Raw genomic sequence first — 23,795 nt, forward strand, 5'->3', positions numbered from 1 at the left:
AGCCTGGGAAAGGAGACACTTGTCTGTAACCCGTGTGAATGATAGCTTTATTGTACTTTGCTGATGGCATAAAATGTAACCAACTGCCAGGACCCGGCATTACTGTTATCTCGTAGCTCTAGCACTGTAGTTCTTCAATAAAGATCCTTACTTTGTAACAAGTATTGGAATCGTCTGAAGTTCGTTCCAGTTCTGACAAAGGGTCTCATTCGGTATAAGGCGGCAGCTTCATATGTTCGTATGTTCATGTCTGACCATGGCACTAAACAGCCAAATATAACTCTTTTCATAGACTATGTATCTTCCTTTGCTGTTAATTATGACTATGGAAGATAACTAACCCGATGGTTGATGTTAGTTCTCCAGATTTATCCATAAGCCAAGTCTGGACCAAGCATTGCCCAAGGTGTGTATAGCCACATACAGGAAATGGTTGCACTGGATTTCCTAGAAGGTTGGGGATTCCTAGCTTAGGGAGAGAGGGGAAACTGCCACCTTAACTAATGGGGATCAGCATTTTCTAACCCTGTTACAAGCCGGTCTCTCTCTTGGATGGAAACCATTCTGCTTAGGTAGGGAAAAGAGCTGCTCCTTTCAAGGAATTTATTGGAAAAAAGGTGTTGGTTCTAGTTTTGTGGGCCGAAGGAGCTTTTTATACGTACCTCTGCATGAAGAGAAAAACAGAGCTGTAAATGCCAAGTTGGAGAAAACAGCTATAACGTTTAACACAGGAAACTGAATCACTGTGTAAACTTTCCAGCCTCAGGTTAGGTTTTTCCTTGTTTGCCCTTTGCAGTATTTCACAGCAACTGAGCTAGAAAACTGTGTTCCCCAATGTGCAAGGACAAAAAAGTATGGACTCGTTTTTCCAGACAGGCACATCGACAGAGTAGAAGTCAGAATTAATACATCTGTTGGGTTCTTCAGATACCACCAATGTCCATGAGAAAGCGGGGCTTTCTCAGCTGTAATTCTGCGGCCGTGGCCCAATCTCACTTTGGAACTGAATTAGAATTGTTCTGCCTTGTTTTTTTGTAGCCCTGGGGGCTGGAGGAGGTTCCTGCAAAGCTTTTCGCTTTGTTCCTGAGAGCATTCTTTAGTTGTGCTGTCCTTTGGCAGTAGAAAAGAGCAACTGTCCAGTAGGGCCTTAAAGACCAACACTTAGGCTGAGTTGTCTGAAGCTGAATCCGACGAAGACAGAGGTCCTTTGCCTGAGTCGTGGCGGTCTGGGAAGGAAAATCCCTCTACCAGCTTTTGATGGGGCGCCATTGATATCGGCACCCAAAGTCAGAAGCTTGGGGGTGCTGCTGGAGCCCACATTGGCAATGGAGGCCCAGATAGCAGCCACTGAGAAATCCGCCTTCTTTCACCTTAGGCAGGTACGACAGTTGGTCCCCTTCCTTGAGCACAGCGACCTAGCAACTGTGATCTATGCAACAGTCACCTCGAGACTAGACTACTGCAATGCCCTCTACTTGGGGCTGCCCTTGTCTCGTATCCAGAAACTGCAGTTGGTGCAGAATGCGGCAGCCAGGCTGTTATTGGGTCTCTCTATATGGGAGCACATACAGCCAAGGCTGCGGGAACTGTACTGGCTGCCAATAGTATTCCGGATTTGCTACAAAGTGCTGACTATCACCTTTAAAGTCCTATATGGCCGAGGACCTGTCTACCTTAGGGACCATCTCTCCCCACATGTTCCCCAGAGGGTACTCAGATCTGGAATGCAGAACTTATTGTCAATCCCCGGGCCGAGGGAGGCAAGACTGAAAGCTACCAGACAAAGAGCCTGCTCAATTGCGGCCCCCTCCCCCGCACTGGTGGAACCAACTTCCAGAAGAAGTAAGGGCCTTGCGGGACCTTGCTCAGTTCCGCAAGGCCTTCTCTGTAATGGCTCCATTTTGGTGGAACCAGCTGCCGGAGGAGGTAAGGGCCCTGCGGGATCTTACCCAATTCCGCAGGGCCTGTAAGACAGTCCTCTTCCAGCTGGCCCACAACTAACGGCCCTGTATACCGACTACTGAATGCTGTATACTGTCTACTGAATTTTTATCTGAAGCTGAATAGAGTGTAGCTCCACGACTGCTGTCTGTTTTAATGATGTATAGTTATAACAAATGTTTGATTTTAATTATATATTATGAAATGTTAATTTTAAAGTGTAATTTTATATTTTTATGTTAGTTTTATATATGTTGTAAGCCGCCCTGAGCCACTCGGTGGGAAGGGCGGGATATAAATCCCAGATAAATAAATAAATAAAACAGTCCTATTTCGACTTGCCTTTAGCTGAAATATAGTATAAGTAGATGCCCAACATGGCTGAACTTAGTGAAATCAACACTAGCACCAAAATTGTTTTAAATTGTTTTAAACTGATTTAAAATTATCTAATTGGTATTAATTAATTGTAAAAGCTTTAATTGTTTATTTACTGTTTTATTATTTTAGTTTGACTGTTGTGGGCCGCCCTGAGCCTGCGGGATATAAATCTGAGAAATAAATAAATAAACATTTATAGCAGGATATGAGCTTTCGTGAGCAGTGACTCAGGAAAGCTCACCCCCTGCCCCGAAGTTTGTTAGTCTTGATGGTGCTACCAGACTCTTGCTCTTTTCTACTCCTATGGATAAAAATGGCTGCCCGCCTTGTTCTTTGGCAATTTTGCATTTCTGATTTACTGTGTTTTGGGTTTTTCTGCCAAGCCATTTTTATTTACATATTTAACCGGGGGTGGGGTGGGGTCATTGCAAGCTACTTTCAACAATATACAACACCGACTGGAAAAGTGGCCACGCAGAGGGAGAGGCTAAAGAGGAGAAATGACTGAATAGTCAATGTGGCGTGCATATATAATCAGGTAAGCAACCTTGGGGGCTTCTCAAGGTACGAGGCGTTCAACCCTTGGGAGGGACGGTGGCTCAGTGGTAGAGCATCTGCTTGGGAAGCAGAAGGTCCCAGGTTCAATCCCCGGCATCTCCAAAAAAGGGTCCAGGCAAATAGGTGTGAAAGACCTCAGCTTGAGACCCTGGAGAGCTGCTGCCAGTCTGAGTAGACAATACTGACTTTGATGGACCAAGGGTCTGATTCAGTATAAGGCAGCTTCATATGTTCATATGTTCAGAGGTGGTCTGCCGATGCCTGCCTCTGCTGTTGGAACCTTGAACTTCCTGGGTCGTCTTCCATCCAAACAAGAACCAGGGCTGACCCTGCTTAACTTCCGAGATCTGATAAGATCAGGCTGGCCTGGGCTACTCAGGTCAAGGACCCTAGAACAGGGTTGTCAAACTCATCTGCTAATGAGAGCCGAATCTGACCCAAATGGGACTTTGCAGCGTCAGGCCATGTTTGTTTATGTTTAATTCGATTTATACCCCACCCTCCCCGCCGAGGCCCGTGTGTATTATAAAATGTAATGCCCGCCCGTATGTGTTATAAAATGTAATGCCAGGTAGTGGCGATATGTGTGTGTGTGTAGATGTGTGTGTGTGTGTATACACACACACATCCAAACATGCATGCTTAAAACTTTTGTGATATTTTGTTTAAAATGGAAAGGTGGGAGAATAGTGGGATTTGGGAATGCAGTTTTTAAAATAAAACATGAAGAAAAAGCACAAGGATCACAGCAGAAACTTAAAATATAAAATGATATGAGCCTGGGAAAACATGAAATGGTTGGGCATTGCAAGCTTCTCCCTGCCCCCCCCCCCCACCCCGAGTCTACTCAGATTAGCAATGGCTCTCCAGTGTAATATCCTCCTTTGGCTGTGGGTTCCCAGGTTAGAGTATTCACTAAGCAGACATTCAGCAGACACAAGTTGGCTCAAAGTGTCAACCCTTTATTTGCAAGGAACTTCAACTGGCCACAAATGCTGCAAAAATCTGTAAAACACTGCCTTAGTTCCACTCCATTGAAAGTTGTACCAAGTTGCAAGGAAAACATGGACTGAATTTTCCATTAAGGTCTCTGGGTGGGCCAGGTGTGGTCTGCGGGTCGGGAGTTTGACAGCCGTGCCCTAGAATGTACAAAAATCTTCCAGAGGATCCAAGCGATTCATTTTTTGACTATTTTGTTGGTCAACTGAGGGTGAAAGAGAAGCATACCGCCTCCCCCCCACCAACTCACACTACATTATCAATCTTCTGAGTGTCAAGCCCTTCATCCTGCTACTTGCAGAGTAATACACAAACAGCCTCACCGTCTCTAGTTCTCTGAGTGAGCGAGAATGCTCTCCTTGGGTCAAGACGTCCAGCAGGCTGTCGGCCATGACATAGGGGTAGTCTTGAGACTTCGCCAAAAACTCATTAATACTGGAAAAGGGTCAGAGATGCAAAACATTATGCCGATTTATGGAAAGCAACCCATATATGCATTTCCAGTAGCTTTCCCTATGAAGTATTAAACATCTAATAACCATATCAGCATATGTTAAGAACATAAGGGAAGCCATGTTGGATCAGAACAATGGCCCACTCAGCCCAACTCTGTGTTGCACAGTGGCCAAAAAACCAGGTGCCATCAGGAGGTCCATCGGCGAGGCCAGAACTCCAGAAGCCCTCCCACTGTTGCCCCCCACCCCAAGCATCAAGAATACAGAGCATCACTGCCTCAGTCTTCCATCTATATCTTAGAACGAACAGCCACTGATGGACCTCTGCTCCACGTTTATCCAATCCCCTTTTAAAGTTGTCTATGTCTGTAGCTGCCACCACTTCCTTCACCAGTCAGTTATGCAAATTAATTCTGCACTAGATGCAAGCAATTCAGTCTGCAAACTACATGTGCTGCAATTGATGGTGGGAACAGGCAAAAAAGGGAGGCAAAAGGAATATTCCCTAAATAAGCAGTGTTTGGCCTGGAATGGGACTAGAACGTGTTCTCATAAAGGACTAGAGTGCTCTCGAGCACCCTCGCTGCAGACCCCCTACAGTAGTACTGGAGTGGATCCAACCATCTTCTATATGGCCTCCTTCCAAATTAAGCAGTCCCTTAGGGTTGGACAAAGGCTGCTGAGGAGGAAGGAAGGCTTCAAAGTGGAGCCAAAGGAAAGGTGAGTTGTAAATACGTCAATGGAGGGGGGAAAAACCCATTGCTCTGTGGAGTGATAGGAAAAGACAGGAAGAAGGGAGAGGCTGGGGCTTAGTGACAGAGCGTCAGCTCTGCATGCAGAAGGTCCCAGGTTCAATCCCCAGCATCTCCAGTTGAAAGGATCAGCTTGTAGGTGATGTAGAAGATCTCCACCTGGGGACACCTGGGAGAGTTGCTGCCAGTCTGAGTGGACAATACTGACCTTGATGGATCAGTGGTCTGGTTTAGCACAAGGCAGCTTCATGTGTTCAGGCTCTACCCCACGTGTGTACTGTGTTACAGTCAATGTCCCAGGAACTAAATGCCTCTCCGACAGCTGTTGCAGAACACGGTTTACTCTAAACCTCGCAGCCAGTTTCTTGTCCAGCTGAAGTTCAGGCTGAACTTTGCAACCATTACCTCGTCAAAAAAGGAGAAGATGGGTGGGAAAAGGTTTGTTTTCCTCTATAGCTTGTCACAGCAAACAAATACCAAGCTCCTGAAGAACTGAACTGGAATTTGTTTTGGGCTACTGGCTCTCCACACCTTAGAAGAAAATGCACAATGAACGTAGAAACGAGTGACTTGGAACCACAGAACTAGCATTACCTGTTCGGTTTGTGTTATCTGTGAAAGAATCCCAGAGGTTGAACGCTAGGATTTGGTGGAATGTTAAGAATGCGATCAAATTAGATCCATCTGGTCGCAACTCATCAAGGAAGCAAACAAAACGCCAAGGACAAAACTGTTGATTCTTTCTCTAGCAGGAAACCAAACACTTTCTTTGGACGCAAACGCTTCTCAAATAAAACGAGATCTGGGTTTCAGCTGACATCCTCGGAGCCAAAATAAAGGGAAGTCTGTTAGTTTGCGGAATACTCACTTAAAACCCCCTGGATTAGAATCTTCCCCGTAAGTCGAATAAATCAAATCTGAGTCGTCCTTGCTGATGTTTGCGAAGGTAGAGTCGTAAGATGGCGCATAGGAGCTAAAAGGCCCATAATTCAGGTACATCACTGTAAGAAAACACAGCAGGAACGATTAAAGGCAGAATATTAAATTCTAAGCGTCAGCAACCATACTTGCCATAATCACAACACTTCCAAGACACATTTTATCCTGTCCTAACAACGAAAGCCTGTTCCAGAGATGCCTCAAGACAGGCAGGTGTGTGACCACTTTTGTTTCTGACGTAACGTTCAGGTTGGTGGTCATGATGCCACTATGGTATGAAGTGCAGAAAGAAGAAGTGCTTTGGTTTCACTGGCATGGCTAGGGACACGTTTAGAATCACCAAACTGCCTCACCCTTGCCACAGTTTCTCCCTGTCTGTACTGGATGGGCTCGTGCAGGGCTTTGCGCAGTGGAGCAGCACCCAACCACCAGTTACAATCCTCGTTAGCTTCACACGATGGACCACAGAACTGGCCTGTTTGCAGGGTTGGATTAACAAATAGGCCAAGTAGGCATTTAGGGGGCCCGGGCTGGCTCTTCCCTGGTTGTTAAGTTTTGGGTAATAAAATTGGTTTATTAAAATTGTTGGTTGGTTAAAATTAAAAACGTATGAGATAATATGTGAGCCCCCCCCCCCCCCAAGATTTCAACTGCCTAGGGACCTCCACAAGGTTTAATCCAGCACTGCCTGTTTGGAAGCTTGGTACGGTATGAAGCTTTCGATGCACAGTTATTGATGAATCCGAACTGACATTTTTATGAACGGCCTGCCAGCCCTGCTCTATCAAAATACCAGACATGAGTCATGGAAGCGTCGCTTCTGTCTAATCTAATCCTAATCGGTTTAACAGATTTATCTGCATGCACAAGTACTCCAATCAGCTCCCAGTAGAGATCCGGGCCCTATATTTCGGTAGGGTTGAGGCAGCGGGTGTCCATTATACATCTAAACTGTCCTCCCTTGCTGTTCTGCTGAGCTGTCATGCTGCTCTAGAGTTGTTATAACATCTTTCTGGCCTATTACTGGATTCCCTCCCATTGACATTAAGCGCCTCGGTTGACGGATTTGCAGTCCTTATGGCCTTGATTATTTATTGCCAGATTGTTTTCAAATGCTGCGCTCCGCCCTGAGCCCGTCTGCAGGAAAGGGCGGAATGTAAGTTCACTAAATAAAAACAAAGCAGGACCTGCAGAAGTACCCATGCAGATATAAAATTCATTTTTAACGTGTTGCAAAATCTTTTTGGGAGCTTTATGGTCAGAAGCAAGACAGAAACCTAAAAGCATTAATTTTTTTTTTAAAAAAACCCAAACAGTTTATTTCCTGTACCGAAGAATATGTAGCCGCAGCGCTCACCTGGAGTCACTCTGTTCCTTTTGTCTTCCTTGAAGCCCTGTAAAGTGTTCACGCCTGACTGCAGCCTTCCTGCCGTCACGCCCAGCTTCGCGGAATTCGGACCGACTTCTGCTGCCCGAGAGAATATGGACAAGACAAAAGATGTAAGCCAATCTTTCGGAAGGCTTTATGTTTCAGTACTGTACGTAAAACTTCCCGTATGTTTCCAAGATTTCTTCTCATAAGCCCTGACCTGAATGGCCCAGGCCAGCCTGATCTCATGTGATCTTAGAAGTTAAGCAGGGTCGACTCTGGCAAGTACTTGGATGGGAGACCTCCTTGGAATACCAGCAGTCGGGAGGGCAAGGGCAGGCTTTATTCAGCCACCTCTCTGAAAATCCTCCAGGCCCCCAGTAGGGGTCAGTCACCAGAAGTTACCATGACCTCCAGGTGCACATACATTCACACAGTCGTGCATATTTCTTCTCATGATTCTGGGACCGTAACTTTTTGGAAATACTTTTTCTCACACAAATGCTTTAGGTCTCAATTTGATTATGTGCTGTTGCTCGTTTTTATTTAATATCACCTGCCTCTCTTCCAGCACACCCAGAACACTAAGAACACAACAAGAACAGCATTTGCCTCCTTTTCTAATTGAAGAGGCAAAATACTACAGAATAGCCAGCAATACAGGGGTCCCCAGTGTGGTGCCCAGGGGCACAATGACACCTTTCCTGATGCCCACCAAGAGTTTCTAGGGATTGGGTGGGCCATGTGGGACTCCTGCCCAGCAGGGCTTCTGATTGGCTATGAATGTGATGGGCTGCGTAGATTAAAATAACATTAAGGGGCAGCTGCCGCTTCAGGGTTGGTTTTATTCTCCCTCGCAGTCCTTTTTTCCAGTCTGTGTTTTGTCACCAACAGCAGGGGCTTCCAGTTTGGTGTAGCCAGTTTGGAGAGCCAGTCAGGTATAGTGGTTAAGTGCACAGACTCTTATCTGGGAGAACCGGGTTTGATTCCCCACTCCTCCACCTACAGCTGCTGGAATGGTCTTGGGTCAGCCATAGCTCTCGCAAGAGTTGTCCTTGAAAGGGCAGCAGCTGTGAGAGCCCTCTCAGCCCCACCCACCTCACAGGGTGTCTGTTGTGAGGGAAGGAGATAAAGGAGATTGTAAGCCACTCTGAGACTCTGATTCAGAGAAAAAGGCAGGGTATAAATCTGCAGTCGTCTTCTCCTTCCTCTGTGTGGGTGTGTGGCTCCGCCTTCTGTGGTGGCCATTTTGTGGTTGCGCCTGCCACACTGTGTCACAATTCCAAAGGTGCCCACAGGCTCAAAAAGGTTGGGGATTCCTGGCCTAAGACTTCATAGCGATTTGAGCAATGAACAAGAAGTCAGTCTGGTATGTCACAATAACTAGAAGCGGTCCGTTAGTTTAGGACCGTATAAAGCTACCTTAGACTAATTTAATCTAGTGACCCTTTCAGCCCCATATGGTTTGACCAGCTGCAATTTTCCAGCATTTCTCAGCCAGAAGTCTTCCCTAGCCTTGCTGCCGGAGACTTGAACCCAGCACCTTCTGAATAAAGAACATGAATTCTACTACTGTAGCAGCTCCAATAAGTCTATACCAGACAAAGCATGGACACTAATCAGGGTCGGTACTGGGATGGGAGACCACCATGGAAAACGGGTTGCTACGCAGAGGAAGTCGATGGAGAAGAACATTTTGGATTTATATCCCGCCCTATACTCTGAATCTCAGAGCGGTCACAATCCCCTTTACCTTCCCCCCACCCCACAACAGACACCCTGTGAGGTAGGTAGGGCTGAGAGAGCTCTGACAAAAGCTGCCCTTTCAAGGACAGCTCCTGCAAGAGCTATGGCTGCCCCAAAGCCATTCCAGCAGCTGCAAGTGGAGGAGTGGGGAATCAAACCCGGTTCTCCCGGATAAGAGTCCGTGTGCTCTTAACCACTACACCAAACTGACTCTCCACCTCTCTGCTCATCTCCAACCTTGAGAACCCTACAGGGTCGCCTTAAGTCGGCTGCAACTCAATAGCATGTTTTTGTTTTCTTGCTGTCAGGTCACAGCCGACTTATGGCAACCTCTTATGGTTTTCAAGGCAAGAGATGCTCAGAGGTGGTTGGCCGTTGTTTGCTTCTGCGTAGCAACCCTGGTATTCCTTGGTAGTCTCCCATCCAGGGCTTTTTTTGTAGCAGGAACTTCTTTGCATATTAGGCCACACACCCCTGATGTAGCCAATCCCCCTGGAGCTTACAGTAGGCCCTGTAAGCGCTCGGAGGACTGGCTACATCAGAGGGGTGTGGCCTAATATGCAAAGGAGTTCCTGCTACAAAAAAAGCCCTGACAAACGCTAATCAGCTTCCAAGATCAGGCTAGCCTAGGCGATCCAGGTCAGTGCAATGGCACGAGTTACATTTGCCTGTTCGACCTTTAAAAAATGGATATGGAACGATCCAAGGTTTGAGATCATCGCTCTCATCTTCAAAGGAAGTCCCTCATGAAGGACAAGCCTTTTTGAGCCTTATGAGATTAAAGAGGGTTTTCAGAGCATTTTAAGAAAGGCTTCCTTGGGAGAAGCGTGAGACGGCCCCCCGAAGCCTTTCCTGAGCGCCGCTACAAACTGCAGAAATCCATCAGTAATACACACCGCTGGAAGGAAGGACTCTTAAATTACTTATTGCATGCATTACCCCCTGCGTTATTTTCGGCTGGATTAAGAAGTCCCAGGGTGGTTGTGCCGTCAGGTTTTCTTCTTTCAAACTCGCACTGAAAGAAAAGATCAAGCAATTAAAAACGAGACTCCCGCATGCGGCGCCTGTGAAAGAGCTGCCACGAGGAGAGAACCCTACATAATTTAACAGGCTGTTTTGCTTACAGTTTCAATTAATGAAAGTTATGAGAGTCGATTGGGATTTTTAACAGCAGTGATCACTGTATAGGATCTACAGGACTTAAGGGAGCTTAATTTAGGGCAGATCACACCCAAAGTTATCTGGAGAATGGGCATCTGTCTGTGGCTGTTTACCTGAGCGTTAGCAGGCCGTTTTGTTAATTTCCCTCCTGATTCTCTGATGATCTGTTCAATCAGTTCCTGTTCCCTCTCTAAATTACTGTTCCTAATTTTTTCTTCCAGCAGCTCTTTGTCCTTCCTGTAAAAAGCAATTAATCAAAACACCACAAACATTACTATGTTCCTTCAAAATACAGAAGGACACTAAAGGGAATTTAAACCACCAAAAGCTTTCTGGGTACATTCAAATGACAGTATGAGAATGGGTGTAGTGTGACTTAACCAGCTTGTCCCATGCAAACTTGCTGCTACGTCCAAATGGGAAAACCGTGGTTTGTGCTGACTTTTTAAATTAGGATCAAATGCCATTGTTTGAAGCTGGTTTGTAACGCTGGGTGGAAAGGTGAAGCACACGCCATGGTTTGCACTAAAATGGAAGTAACTATTTGTTTCAGACATTTTTAACCCACATTTTTCCTGCGAAGGTGGCAGCCAATGATAGATTTTTTTTAAAAAAAGTTACAAATTCACACCAATTTAAGAACTAACACACAATGCGGTAGGAAAAGTGTGTGTTTGGCAGTCAAGCAGCAAGGGAGCTTCCAAAAATCTGCCACCTCCCATATTGGTTATAATTGCTGACACTTTTATTTATTTATGCTATTTGTTCTCTGCCTTTCTCATGGAGAATCAGGCAGAATACACAGGGCGGGTTAACACATCTGCAAATTCTGTCATATATCACAAGACACCAATTAATTCTGTATCTGTAGTCTTAATGGAAAATAAATTTTTAAAAAGACAATTCAAGAAAATAAGTTCAGTACCATTTTGTAAACGATTGTTAATCTGCTACAACATTCCCTCTTGGCAGTTCTAACAAAGAATGAATGCCCTAATGAATCCGATTTTGGGAAGGGGATAGGTAAGATGTCAATTCCAAAAAATGTTTTAGGGTATCACCTCTTGCTCCTGATTTTGCTGAAATGAAAGAAATACTCAGCCCCTGTGATATACTTTTTGTGTTCTTTGCTGGGAGTTTTACAGTCTCTGAGGTCTGTTTCCGTGGAACTCGGGTCTTTCTTGTGACCGTTGTCGTCTTCTCCACCTGACGGTGGATCCGCTTTATCTTTCTGCTTCCTGCTTTTCTGAAGGTCTGCCATGAAGTCTATACTCTGTTTCAAACTCTGAATTCGTTCCTCAAAACAAAACAAAAATGCACTTTTAAAAATTTTATCCAGTTTCTCCATGAAAACCAGCCTAATCGCAGTGAAAGTTTGTGAACTGAAGATCTTGAACAATGCTGCTGGATCAGACCAGCAGGCCATCTGGTCTAGCATCCTTTCTTTTGCAGAGGCCAAACAGGAGAGGAGCCCAGCCCCCTTTCCACTGTTACCCCACCCCCCAGTAACTGGTGATCACGGATATGCTGCCATTGAACATGGCTGAAAAGCTCATAGGACCCAGTCCATGAAACTGCAGAATTTTTGAACGAAATGCTAAATTAAAAATAATTTATTTATAGGATCTATACCAGGGGTGTCAAACATAAGAACATAAGAGAAGCCATGTTAGTTCAGGCCAATGGCCCATCCAGTCCAACACTCTGTGTCACACAGTGGCCAAAAAAAAAAAAATTATATATATATACACACACACATATACGCACTGTGGCTAATAGCCACTGATGGACCTCTGCTCCATATTTTTATCTAACCCCCTCTTGAAGGTGGCTATGCTTGTGGCCGCCACCACCTCCCGTGGCAGTGAATTCCACATGTTAATCACCCTTTGGGTGAAGAAGTACTTCCTTTTATCCTTTTTAACTTGTCTGCTCAGCAATTTCATCGAATGCCCACGAGTTCTTGTATTGTGAGAAAGGGAGAAAAGTACTTCTTTCTCTACTTTCTCCATCTCATGCATTATTTTGTAAACCTCTATCATGTCACCCCGCAGTGGACGTTTCTCCAAGCTAAAGAGCTCCAAGCGTTTCAACCTTTCTTCAAAGGGAAAGTGTTTCAGCCCTTTAATCATTCTAGTTGCCCTTTTCTGGACTTTCTCCAATGCTATAATATCCTTTTTGAGGTGCGGTGACCAGAACTGCACACAGTACTCCAAATGAGACCGCACCATCGATTTATACAGGGGCATTACGATACTGGCTGATTTGTTTTCAATTCCCTTCCTAGTAATTCCCAGCATGGGAATTATCAACCACGACCCTAAGATCTCTCTCTTGAACAGTCTCTGCCAGTTCACACCCCATCAACTTGTATTTGTAGCTGGGATTCTTGGCCCCAATGTGCATTACTTTGCACTTGGCCACATTGAACCACATCTGCCACGTTGATGCCCACTCACCCAGCCTCAACAGACCCCTTTGGAGTTCCTTACAATCCTCTATGGTTCTCACCACCTTGAACAATTTAGTGTCATCCGCAAACTTGGCCACTTCATGCAGCCTGGGGGGGTTCCTATCAGGCCCCTGAGCAACTGGCTGTCATCTGCTTCCTTCTCCCTCTCTTTTGCTTCCTTCTGCATCCCAGCTAGCTTTGCCAGGCTTGCTCAATTGCACAGGAGCTACAGAGCAAAGCCTCTATTTTCTCCATTGGCTGAGGCTCCTCCCTTGGGGAGTAAGGAGGGAGGGAGAGCTTGCTTTGCCAGGCTCTCTCAGTTGCACAGCAGAGCTACTGAGCCAAGCCTCTCTTCCTTCTATTGGCTGAGGAACGAAAGAGCCAGAGCTTCCTTTGCCCAGTTCCCTGGATCCCATGAGAGAGATACAAAGAAAGCATCTTTAAGACCAATGAGTGATAATATTTGAAGCATGTTTTATTTTGGGTTTTTTTTTTTAAAAAAAGAATTTTTAATTGTGTTTGTCTGTCCTTTATAAAGTTTATATCTCTGCTACCTAATCTTAAATAGGTACACACATGGCCCGGCCTGACATGGCTCGGCCCAACAAGGTCTCATTTATGTCTGATCCAGCCCTCATAACAAATGAGTTCGACATCCCTGATTCTATACTCTGTCATTCTGCTCAGTCAGGACTGCCAAATTGGCTAACTGTTAAAAGTAAAACATTGGGGTGACTTTGGGCTAGTTGCACATTCTCAACTTAAGGACATGAGAGAAGGCATGTTGGATCAGGCCAATGGCCCACGTGGTCCAACACTCTGTGTCACACAGTGGCCAAAAACCCCAGGTGCCATCAGGAGGTCCACCAGTGGGAACAGGACACTAGAAGCCCTCCCAGTGTTGGCCCCCCCAAGCACCAAGAATACAGAGCATCACTGCCCCAGACAGACAGAGTGTTCCATCTATGCCTTGTGGCTAATAGCCACTGATAGACTTCTGCTCCATAGGTTCATCCAATCCCCTCTTGAAGCTGGCTATAAGAACATAAGAGAAGCCATGTTGGATCAGGCCAGTGGCCCATCCAGTCCAACACAGTGTCACACAGTGGCCAAAAAACCAGATGCCATCAGGAGGTCCACGAATGGGGCCAGGACTCTAGAAGCCCTCCCACTGTGCCCCCCCAGGCACCAAGTATACAGAGCATCACTGCCACAGACAGAGAGTTCCATCTATGCCTTGTGGCTAATCGCCACGGATGGACCTCTGCTCCATAGGTTCATCCAATCCCCTCTTGAAGCTGCCTATGCTTGCAGCTGCCACCATCTACCGCACAGAATGGTTGTGAGGTTCAAATAGGGAAGAGAATGATATAAGCAGCTTTGGGTCCCCAGTGGGTAGAAACGCCAGGGGATAAATGAAGTAAGCAAACAAATCCAAAACTGTTTAAAAAAAAAAAAAAAAAGAGTACAATTACATACGTAAAGAATGAACGACCCAGCAATTAATTACTCTTCCGTGAGAACACAATGGTCTTTCTCTCCCCCCACTTAACTCTTGTTACCTGGCTGAGTATTTTCATTCCTGAATGCAATAGTTTTTTTGCCGCCTTGTAATAAATGGTTTCCGGTTTGTTGTAGACCATAGCGTTAGCACACATCAGTCTGAAGTTGTCCTGTGTCAACAGAAAAATTATAGCATGTGAGCAGAGGTTTCTAAGAATGTTTTCTAGCCATTTTCCTTTAAAAATGATGTCCAGTGAAGGGAACAAAGAAAGCAACAGCTTCTTCTCATGTGATGCATGAATTACTACTACTACTCTTATTCCTATATTCTACTGCTACAGACAGGCCTCAGATTCAGCAGGAGCTCACAGGAGCACAGCTCCTGAACCTTTCTGAGGATTCCCCCTTCTCTTCCCCACCTACCTTGTCCACTGAATAGTAGGTGCAGCTGCATAACAATCCCTGGATTAGGAGAGCGGGCAGCCAGCCAGCCACCAGGGGCTTTGCCACACCCCTAGCAGCCACTGGAGAAGCCCGCACCACCCTTTCTCCACTTCTTATGTGGTTTGGGGTGGCTGGTGGCTTGCTGGCCTTTTGACTGGGGGGGAGGCGGCCCAGGAGAGCAATCTCTAGCCAGTCCAAGCAGGCCTTGCTCGCCCAGGACTTTCCTTTCTTACATCAGGTAGCTTTTGGCTGGGGGTGTGTGTGGCACATGCTAATGAGTTATGCTAATGAGCTCCACCACCTATTTTTCTACAAAACGACCCCTGGCTACAGATAAGGCCATCAAAGCGAGGGCATGAAGTAGCTATGCACTCCTCCACTGCGTCTGGATTCAGCCTTTGAAAAGTCTATTTGCATTTAACTGAAATTGTGATTTGTCTTGGATTGATTCATGGAGACCTGCTTGGGCAAAATTTGATAATTTCTAAAAATATATATATGTAAAAATACAGTTCACACCTTTCCTCTTTCCATGAGCAAAGTGGGGAAGAGCTTGAACTGTATGCAACGATTTGGATGATTAGTATTTTAGACAGACTGCACAGTTCATTCTGGCTAAGCCAGAATCCAAATACTGAGCTGACTGTGCATGCAGATGCTGGCTTAGCAAAACAAAACGATGCTCTGTTCCTTCTCTCCCTGTATCAACCCGTATGTTAATGACCGATTTCACAGAAGCTCCTGTTCTCAGTTGCAAGGCCACCGTCCCCCCCACCCCCATGGCCCTGTTTCTTTTTTTGGTGCATTCCCAGTCTTTTTCTCGGTCTGAGTCCCTGTATTGTGGAAAGGGTCTCTTTGTATTCTTTGAAGGGAGTTTTAGGTCTCGAATGTTGGTTCAAAAGGCTCTGACTCTCGACAGCCTTCCATAGGACTGGCATTCGACAGAAATGTTTTTCTCAGGAAATCATATAACTGGGCTTGTCAGATGGGAAATAGTAATCAAGCAATGGTGAAAATTCTTAAGTTCTTCTTGAAAAGGTAGAAGAAGATGATATTGGATTTATATCCCACCCTGTACTCTGAATCTCAGAGTGGTCACAATCTCCTTTACCTTCCCCCTACCCCACAACAGACACCCTGTGAGGCAGGTAGGGCTGAGAGAGCTCTGACAAAAGCTGCCCTTTCAAGGACAACTCCTACGAGAGCTTTGGCTGACCCAAGGCCATTCCAGCAGTTGCAAGTCCGGTTCTCCCAGATTAGAGTCTGCAAACCAAATCACTACACCAAACTGGTAGAAATAGAACAGGAGCAGGGAGTAGGATGGGGTGGAATTTTAGCTTAGGGGGTTAAAGAAGCTCAATGTGTCCCTCTAACGTGAAAAAAAAAGGAGACACTTTGAATTTAGCTCCTAATTTTTTTTTTTGTATTTTATATATGTGTATGTGTGTGCGTGCACGCGCGTGTGTGTGTTTGCACCTGGAAGTCATGGCGACCTCTGGTGACTGACCCCTACTGGGGGCCTGGAGGATATTCAGAGATGGCTGAATGGAGCCTGCCCCTTGAGTACTAACTACAGTCAGCCCTGCTTAGCTTCTGAGTTCTGACGAGATCGAGCTTGCATGAGCAATCTAAGTCAGGGCTTTAAGTTCCTAATTTTTGAGGGGGAACAAATTCATCAAATTTTAAATGCAATCATTTTTACTCTAGAAGTCAAGGACTACAATGAGAAAACCAGGCATAAAATCTGCTTCCTTCTATGATTATATTTAAATAGCAATTATCTAATTCGTTTACTATAATGAAGAGTCACCAAAGTCACCTTTCACAAGGATATGTTTTGCTGACTGTGAAACCCAGTTCTATTTCCATCTCTCACGAATACGCTTGTCAGAATCGGTGATCTGGTTATCAAGTTTCCAGTGCTACCAAAATATTTTTGGCTGTTCCGATTCTTTTTAAAAAGTGCACTTTTGTCCCGGCGAGTTTGATATTAAAGAGAGCCTCCCGAAGGTGCACACAAAGGAATTGGTTCCCACAAAGAAAGCGAACGGGAAACACTCTCAAAGCCAGATGTGCCGATTTTTGATTCCGTGTGTTCATAAACTACGAAAAGTTCATCCCACAAATGAATAAAATATTTGGGGGGTGGGGGTGGGGGGGGACCTGTACAATGCAATCGCTGGCACCAGAAAGTGTCAATGTTTAATCCCCTCTCTGCAGCTGAAATATAAATTAAAAGCACCTTTAGTTCTTCTATGGACTGGTATCCGTTGTTCTTGATCTTCTCTTTTATGGTACTAAAATCCATTGGGTGTTTAATGATCATGGAGTAGCCGGGAGCAATAAAGTCAGTCACAGGAAATGAAAAGAAAGCATTTGGATCCTTTCTGTTAAGGAATGAAAAGAAGAGCCTTTTTACATTTCTTTTTATATATATACACGTAACAAAGAACAGGCAGGCCTCGCTATTAAATAGGGAGAGAAGACTCCAACTTGAAAGAAGCCACTGAACTGAACTGAAACAAGAGAGACTTTGCCCCAATACAATCTTGCGCTTCTTCAAAGCGATGGAGGGCACTGCCTTGCAAATGTTCCTTCAAACAGATAATTTTTTCAAAAATGCCAGTCAGTTATTGTTTTAATGCATTTGACATTTCTAAGCCAAACCGCAGATGCCACAGTTTTCTGCTTCTTTCCCCTCTGAAAAAATGCAATGATATATTATAATATCAATAGCAGGGGAAGTTTTAAACACCAGCTTTCTGCATGCCTGCAAAAATAGTACTCTTTCACCTTCATATAAAGCACCCTTGCGTGAGAACAGCCCGCCTTTCAAGGCTGCATGGAGCAATAATGCATATGGCGAGAGGTGCTGTGGACCACTGGTAGAGCACCTGTTTTGCATGCCGGAGGTCCCAGGTTCAATCCCCGGCATCTCTGGTTAAAGGATTTGGCAGTAGGGGATGTTCATGAACTCTACCTAAGACCACAGAGACCCCAAATCTATATCTTCATCAAACGGGTCTAACTTTGAGCCCAGTTATCACACCCCACAAAGGTAATAAGAATAAAGTTTTCATTTAGCTCCAAAGTCAGTTAAAATGAGTAATTACTTCTTTGATGAGGTAATTCTTAGGAGAAAAGCTAATCTAATAATTTTCCCTTGTGGAAAACCAATAATATTTATTGAGAGCCAGTTTGGTATAATGGTTAAGTGTGCGGATTCTTATCTGGGAGAACTGGGTTTGATCCCCCACTCCTCCACTTGCACCAGCTGGAATGGCCTTGGGTCAGCCATAGCTCTCACGGGGCTGTCTTTGAAAGGGCAGCCTCTGTAAGAGCTCTCTCAGCCCCACCTACCTCACAGGTTGTCTGTTGTGGGGTGGGGAGGAAGGTAAAGGAGATTGTGACCGCTCTGAGACTCTGAGATTCAGACTATAGGGTGGGATATAAATCCAATATCATCTTCTTAAATTTGGTTACTGTCCTCAATGAAAGTTTTTCGGAAGCTCACATCTTTAAAGCATAATCACAATGCCAACAGTTAAAGGCATAAAAACCATTCAAGCATCAACCAAAAACCACAATCAAAATTGGGGGGGGGGGGGGGGGAATCGTTCTAAATCGAGGTAAATCTAAACCACGAGCTGCTCACTTTCACAGACATCTTACACAATTGGAAGGGAAATCCACACAAAGTGATCCATGAATCACAACTTAGTCAATATTTTCTAGAACCTCTTCAACAGATCTTTGGGTTTTAACAGGAAAAAAAAATTACTACTCAATTAGCATTATACCTGAAACATGCTTTAAATTACCCACAAAAATGTCAGCTGTTTTTATGCATGAGCTGCTTGTGCAATGGCAAATAACAGTGTAACACTGCAAACTTACGGTGTGAACTTATTTCTCCTTTTTTTCCTATACGCTGTACTACAAGATTGCCTTTATTAGATTTGCCAAAATCAATAGACATTATAGCGAAAAGATTTATAACCTAAAATACTATAATGATGATGTATAGTTTAGATATAATAATAACGGACAATTTATGTATTTTAAGAAAATATTGCAGATGCAGACTTGTACTTTTTGAAAGTATTTTCTATACGGAAAAAGATTAATATGTACTTTTATTTTCCACCCCCCCCCATTCTCTATTCCTAATTTCTTGAAACTAATAACACTTTTAAAATAAAAAAAACACTGCAAACTTAAAAAAAACAAGGAGAAAGAATGCCGAATAGCCCTCTTCTGTGCTGAGCCAATGATTAATCCCTGCCGATGTAAATGCCAACAAGAACCCACCTTTGCAGCTGTCTCACAAGTTGATTCAGAGCTTCCTGAAGCGGCGTCTGTTCCACTTCTGAACCAAAAAGACAAAGGGGAAATAAATGAATACCGTGCACACAAAAAATCCAGTGATTCTTAGTCTCACTCTAATGTTAGATTTTTAGACGAAACACTGGCATGCATTTTAAAATCCAACTAATGTAACAGGAATCTGTTTCCCCTGTTACAATGCAATTCTAAATCAGAAGGCAATCGCCGTGTTAGCAGGCTTTCGCCACTAAATATAACTGTGGGGTTGCACTAGAAGACAGCTGATGAAAACGGGGTTGCGCTTCACCTGTAACTGTTGTTCATCAACACCTTCTGGGCAGGTACACATCCCCTCCCTCCTGCCCCACTGTGAGCTCTCAGTAATATTATGTTTATGCTTATTTGCTCAAGACAAATAGTTGGAACGAGGGCTTTTTTTGTAGCAGGAACTCCTTCGCATATTAGGCCATGCCCCCCTAATGTAGCCAATCCTCCAAGAGCTTACAGGGCTCTTCTTACAGGGCTTACTGTAAGCTCCTGGAGGACTGGCTACATCAGGAGGGTGTGGCCTAATATGCAAAGGAGCTCCTGCTACAAAAAAAGAGGGAATGAGGGCAGTCTGTCCCAGGTCACGTGATGCTTTTGGTGGAAAAATCCTCACGTTCAGTTAGCACAGAGACAAACTGCCCAGTTGTAGACTTTTAAGCTAAAAACCCCCCAATTTCCATGGCCAGCCTGTGCAAATGCAGTCCCAATGTGTGTCTGCACAGAAGACACTGATGAACAACAGTTACAGGTAAGCCCAGCCCTGTTTTCAAAACACATTTTGGTGTACAAAAATAAACCCAGTTTCAGAGGGCAGCCATCCTGAATTCAAGTCCAGCAGCATCTAAGAGACCAAGATTTTTGGGAGTATAAGCTTTCGAGAGTCAACACTCCCCTTCATCAGATACCAAAAAACAAACTCAATCAATTTGAATCAAACTGGAGTGTTCAGATGTTGGTCAATTACACATAATTTATTTTGCTTCTCCCAGGCCTCTCTCCTTAATGGGGACCCAATGTGGCTTACTGTGTTCTCTTCTCTACTTCACCCTCATAACATCAGCCTGGAGAGGCGATGACTGAGAAGTGATATGATCATCACCTTCAAGTCCTTGAAGGGCTGTCATACAGAGGATGGCGCAGAGTTATTTTCTGTTGCCCCAGAAGGTCGGACCAGAACCCATGGGCTGGAATTAAATCAGAAAGGTTTCTGGCTCAACATTAGGAAGAACTTCCTGACAGAGCGGTTCCTCAGTGGAACAGGCTTCCTCGGGGGTCGGGGAGGGGTGGGCTCTCCTTCCTTGGAGGTTTTTAAACAGAAGCTAGATGGCCATCTGGCAGCAATGCTGATTCTGTGAACTTGGGCAGATCACAAGACGGAGGGCAGGAAGGGTCGCACCAGTGATCAGTTCTTGTGGCCCTTTCTTACACACCCAAGGAAATGCTGTTCACCACTTTGGCATCAGGCAGAATTTTTTCTCTAGCCCAGCCCGGTCAGGGATCCTGGGAGGTTGTTTTTTTGCCATCTTCGGGACATGGAGCAGGTGTCACTAGGGGTGTGGAGAGAGGGATTTGTGAATTTACTGCATTGCACAGGAGGTTGGACCCGATGAACCTGGAGGTCCCTTCCAAATCTATGATTCTAACCTTGTGAGGTTGATTAGGCTGAGAGTGTGTGATCAGTCCAAGGTCACGAACAGCACTTCCATGGCAGAGCTGGAATTTGAACCTGGGTCTCTCAGAACCTGGTCCCACACTCTAACCATTACATTGCGTTGAATAATGATGGAGAGAACAGAAATAGCTATTAAAAACATAGTTTCTGTTTTGTTTTGGCATTTGTTTCAAAATACTGGATGAAAAATGCTTGCAGTATTTTTGTACCATAAACTTTGTTACCTAGTTAAGGCTTCTGACCAAAATTAATTTAATAAATAGACCCATTTGATTAAGTTGTTACGATATAAATGTAATAAATATGGTTTTTACCTTCTTGTTTTGCTAAACTGCTTGCCAGAGGTTTTTCTGGGGGCAATTCTAATCTTATAGTGTTTTGGCCTTTCAAATCTCTTTCTCCTTCACTTTCTCCACGGTCTTTATCTCGTTTCTTTTTGTCTTCCTGAGGACAAAAAATGATAAATCAAATTATTTAGTGAGCAGTCACAATGTACTATTAGTTTCTTTTCCTCTTTCACTCCAGCTGGATATTAATTATGGGAATGGAAAAGTTCCACACAGATCTATGCTTTATGTGCTGTCTCCACCTACTGGAAGATAACACTAACTTGTGTCAATAAAGGGAGACATAATAGTTAAGAAAAACACATGGTCCGTGATACAGCTACAATACTGACAAAAGCTACGGTTTTCGGTAGCTAGGTCTAATCTCCTAGCTACAGTTTCCTGAAATGGATGCAGTATTCAGATAAGCAAAGCAATCCATTAAAACTCTGTTAAAAAAGCAAGCTATAAATTCTAAAGCCACAACCATAACATTGCGTCAGTTTTATTTTTCAGCATACCTGGCCCCTATGCTGCAATATTGGTATTCTGATCACAGATATCCTCCATACAGTCAGACATGTAAAATGATGGACAAATGATGGTTCATCAGAAACCTTTCTGATTCACCAGATTTCTGACTCCCCAGATGTGTTCACTGAACCTCAAATAGGAAGATACAGTTTAGAAACCTTCTGTTGGAACAGTTTCACTAATTACTTCTTCTGTGCCCACAGGACCGAGGTCTTTTCGCCATGATGCCAAGATTATGAAATTCCCTCCCCCAGGAAATCAGTCTTGCCCTGTCTGGGATGCTGCTGCAACACCCAGGCTGCTTTCTAAGACAGTCTCTGGAGATCCAGGGCAGTTTCATTGATTACTTTTATTGATTACTTATTGATTACTGTACTTCCACCTGCGTCTGTGTTTATCTGGCCAACTGTTCCTATTGATTTTTACACCCCCCCGCCCCCCGGCTCCATTGCTAATGATTTCCATGTTTGTAGTTTTTATGTTTGGGGATAACAACTGTTCATTGATCTGAGTAGCCACCTTCTGGAGTGTAAAAAAAAAAAAAAGCAAGGCATTTTAAATATAATTTTTAAAATAGCAATAAATTATCACTGGATAGCTGTCAGCGAGAGTACACTAATATTAAAGTTAGTTACGAACTAGTTCTCTGCTTTACTAGTCCTGCTTTACTAGTTCTGCGCTTTACTAGTGATTTAAAATTTTTCCTTTGTATAAGTTACAATGGAATCATTAGTTTGCTCATGATTTAACAAGCTCGGGATCAATAGTTTTCTCTGTGTGATGTTCCATATTGCGTGCGTAGATTAATGCTGGGAACGGACAGCTGCTGTAACAAACCATCCAGTGGTTTAAAAGAAAGCATTTTTGCAGAAGTTACTGACGTTGAAAGATCAACTTTATATTTGATACCAGGCATGTCAGCAGAGAAAACCATGGAAGGCGAACTGCAAAAGCAGTCATTCTTTCTGGAAATCTAATTAAACTGAACAATGATACTGCAAATTCGTCGGCACAAATAAACAAACACGTGAAGGAAAGGGAGTCAGGGCTGGATGACTGTCCCAAAGACTACCCAGCATACTCGTTTGTAAGATAAATGTAAAATCATTTTACATTTTAAAAGACGCCTCCAAAAAACCCCCCAAAAAATCTTGCTTTAAAAACTACCTTGACTTTTCTCTTTCTTTTTTCTTTTTCTTCTCCTGGAGCTTGCTTTTCTGCTTTCTTTCTCTTCTTCCTTTTCTTGTCTTTGTGTTTTTCATGTTCATTTTTGTCCTCGTACAGTCCAGGATCAGGTACTGAACTCTGAGTAGAAAGTTCAGCAACTTCATTTCCTCCCACTTTTAACACAAGCTTTAAGGGTTTTTCGATATAGTCTTGAAGGAGGACAGGAAATGGGAAACCTGGTTAAGACTTAAGACATAATCTGCAACACTTACCTGAATTTAGTTAAAAGCACTATAGGTGCTTCGCTGCAAAGATTAAATACCATTACTGTTTAAACACCTGAACTATATAAAAAACAAATACAGGAGAAATGTGATAGCCTGATCTAAGATCTATCAGTGTGAACTGGCTGGCAAAAAGAAACAATTTCTTATACAGTAAGTCATGTAAACATAGAAATTTGTCATGTAGATTTTCACTATGCTGATCACTGCAGGAAAGATACCGAATGTTTCAACAGCAGGACAGAACTTTCCCACATCTTCCCTCACAATGATCTTCACAAAATGCTGATAAGGACCCTGCAAAATGACATGAGGTGCGGCTGCAGTGGGAAGGGTATCTGGATCCAATCTCAAGTCACTGAAATGCTACTGGTTGAGGGGGGGAAACGTATACACCACTCTGAGCTCCCTGAAGAATTTTTCAGCAGCTACATCAGAACTGCTCCCTCACATCTGCAAAACAGTTCACATCTTTTGTTGCAAAATGAAGCTGAACAAATTAATACGATTTTGATCATCTCATATGTTTTTGAAATTCTAAAATATTTGGAAAACCTTTTCCCCTCAAAACTAAAACCTGTTAATATTTATTTGATGCAGTGCAGTGGCGCAGGTATTGGACTAGGTCTGCAGATACTCAAGTACAATCCCTGTTTAGCCATCAGGCTGACTGGGCGATATAGAGAAGAAGAATTGAAGATTTATCTCCCATATCTTCTCCCCCCACAAGACACCCTG

At 44.1% G+C, this 23,795-nt stretch overlaps 1 protein-coding gene across 5 annotated transcripts in view; it reads right to left on the reverse strand.

Annotated features, from left to right (window-relative positions):
- BRD7 (bromodomain containing 7) overlaps positions 1-23,795 on the reverse strand; it is a 227,341-nt gene that overhangs the window by 9,770 nt on the left and 193,776 nt on the right. For 3 of the 5 annotated variants that reach the window (XM_060254446.1, XM_060254448.1, XM_060254445.1), the window contains 11 exons: positions 22,774-22,982; positions 21,061-21,190; positions 19,012-19,069; positions 16,943-17,087; positions 14,316-14,426; positions 11,363-11,598; positions 10,415-10,538; positions 10,080-10,155; positions 7,383-7,490; positions 5,955-6,087; positions 4,203-4,314 (listed from right to left, as the gene is read on the reverse strand). In XM_060254446.1, coding sequence (XP_060110429.1) covers positions 4,203-4,314; positions 5,955-6,087; positions 7,383-7,490; positions 10,080-10,155; positions 10,415-10,538; positions 11,363-11,598; positions 14,316-14,426; positions 16,943-17,087; positions 19,012-19,069; positions 21,061-21,190; positions 22,774-22,982 — 1,442 coding nt within the window. The remainder of the gene's footprint in view (positions 1-4,202; positions 4,315-5,954; positions 6,088-7,382; positions 7,491-10,079; positions 10,156-10,414; positions 10,539-11,362; positions 11,599-14,315; positions 14,427-16,942; positions 17,088-19,011; positions 19,070-21,060; positions 21,191-22,773; positions 22,983-23,795) is intronic. The other 2 variants (XM_060254447.1, XM_060254449.1) reach the window with 2 other exon arrangements.

This window comes from Heteronotia binoei, chromosome 14 (genome assembly GCF_032191835.1).
Source record: "Heteronotia binoei isolate CCM8104 ecotype False Entrance Well chromosome 14, APGP_CSIRO_Hbin_v1, whole genome shotgun sequence".
NCBI classification, from domain to species: domain Eukaryota; kingdom Metazoa; phylum Chordata; class Lepidosauria; order Squamata; family Gekkonidae; genus Heteronotia; species Heteronotia binoei.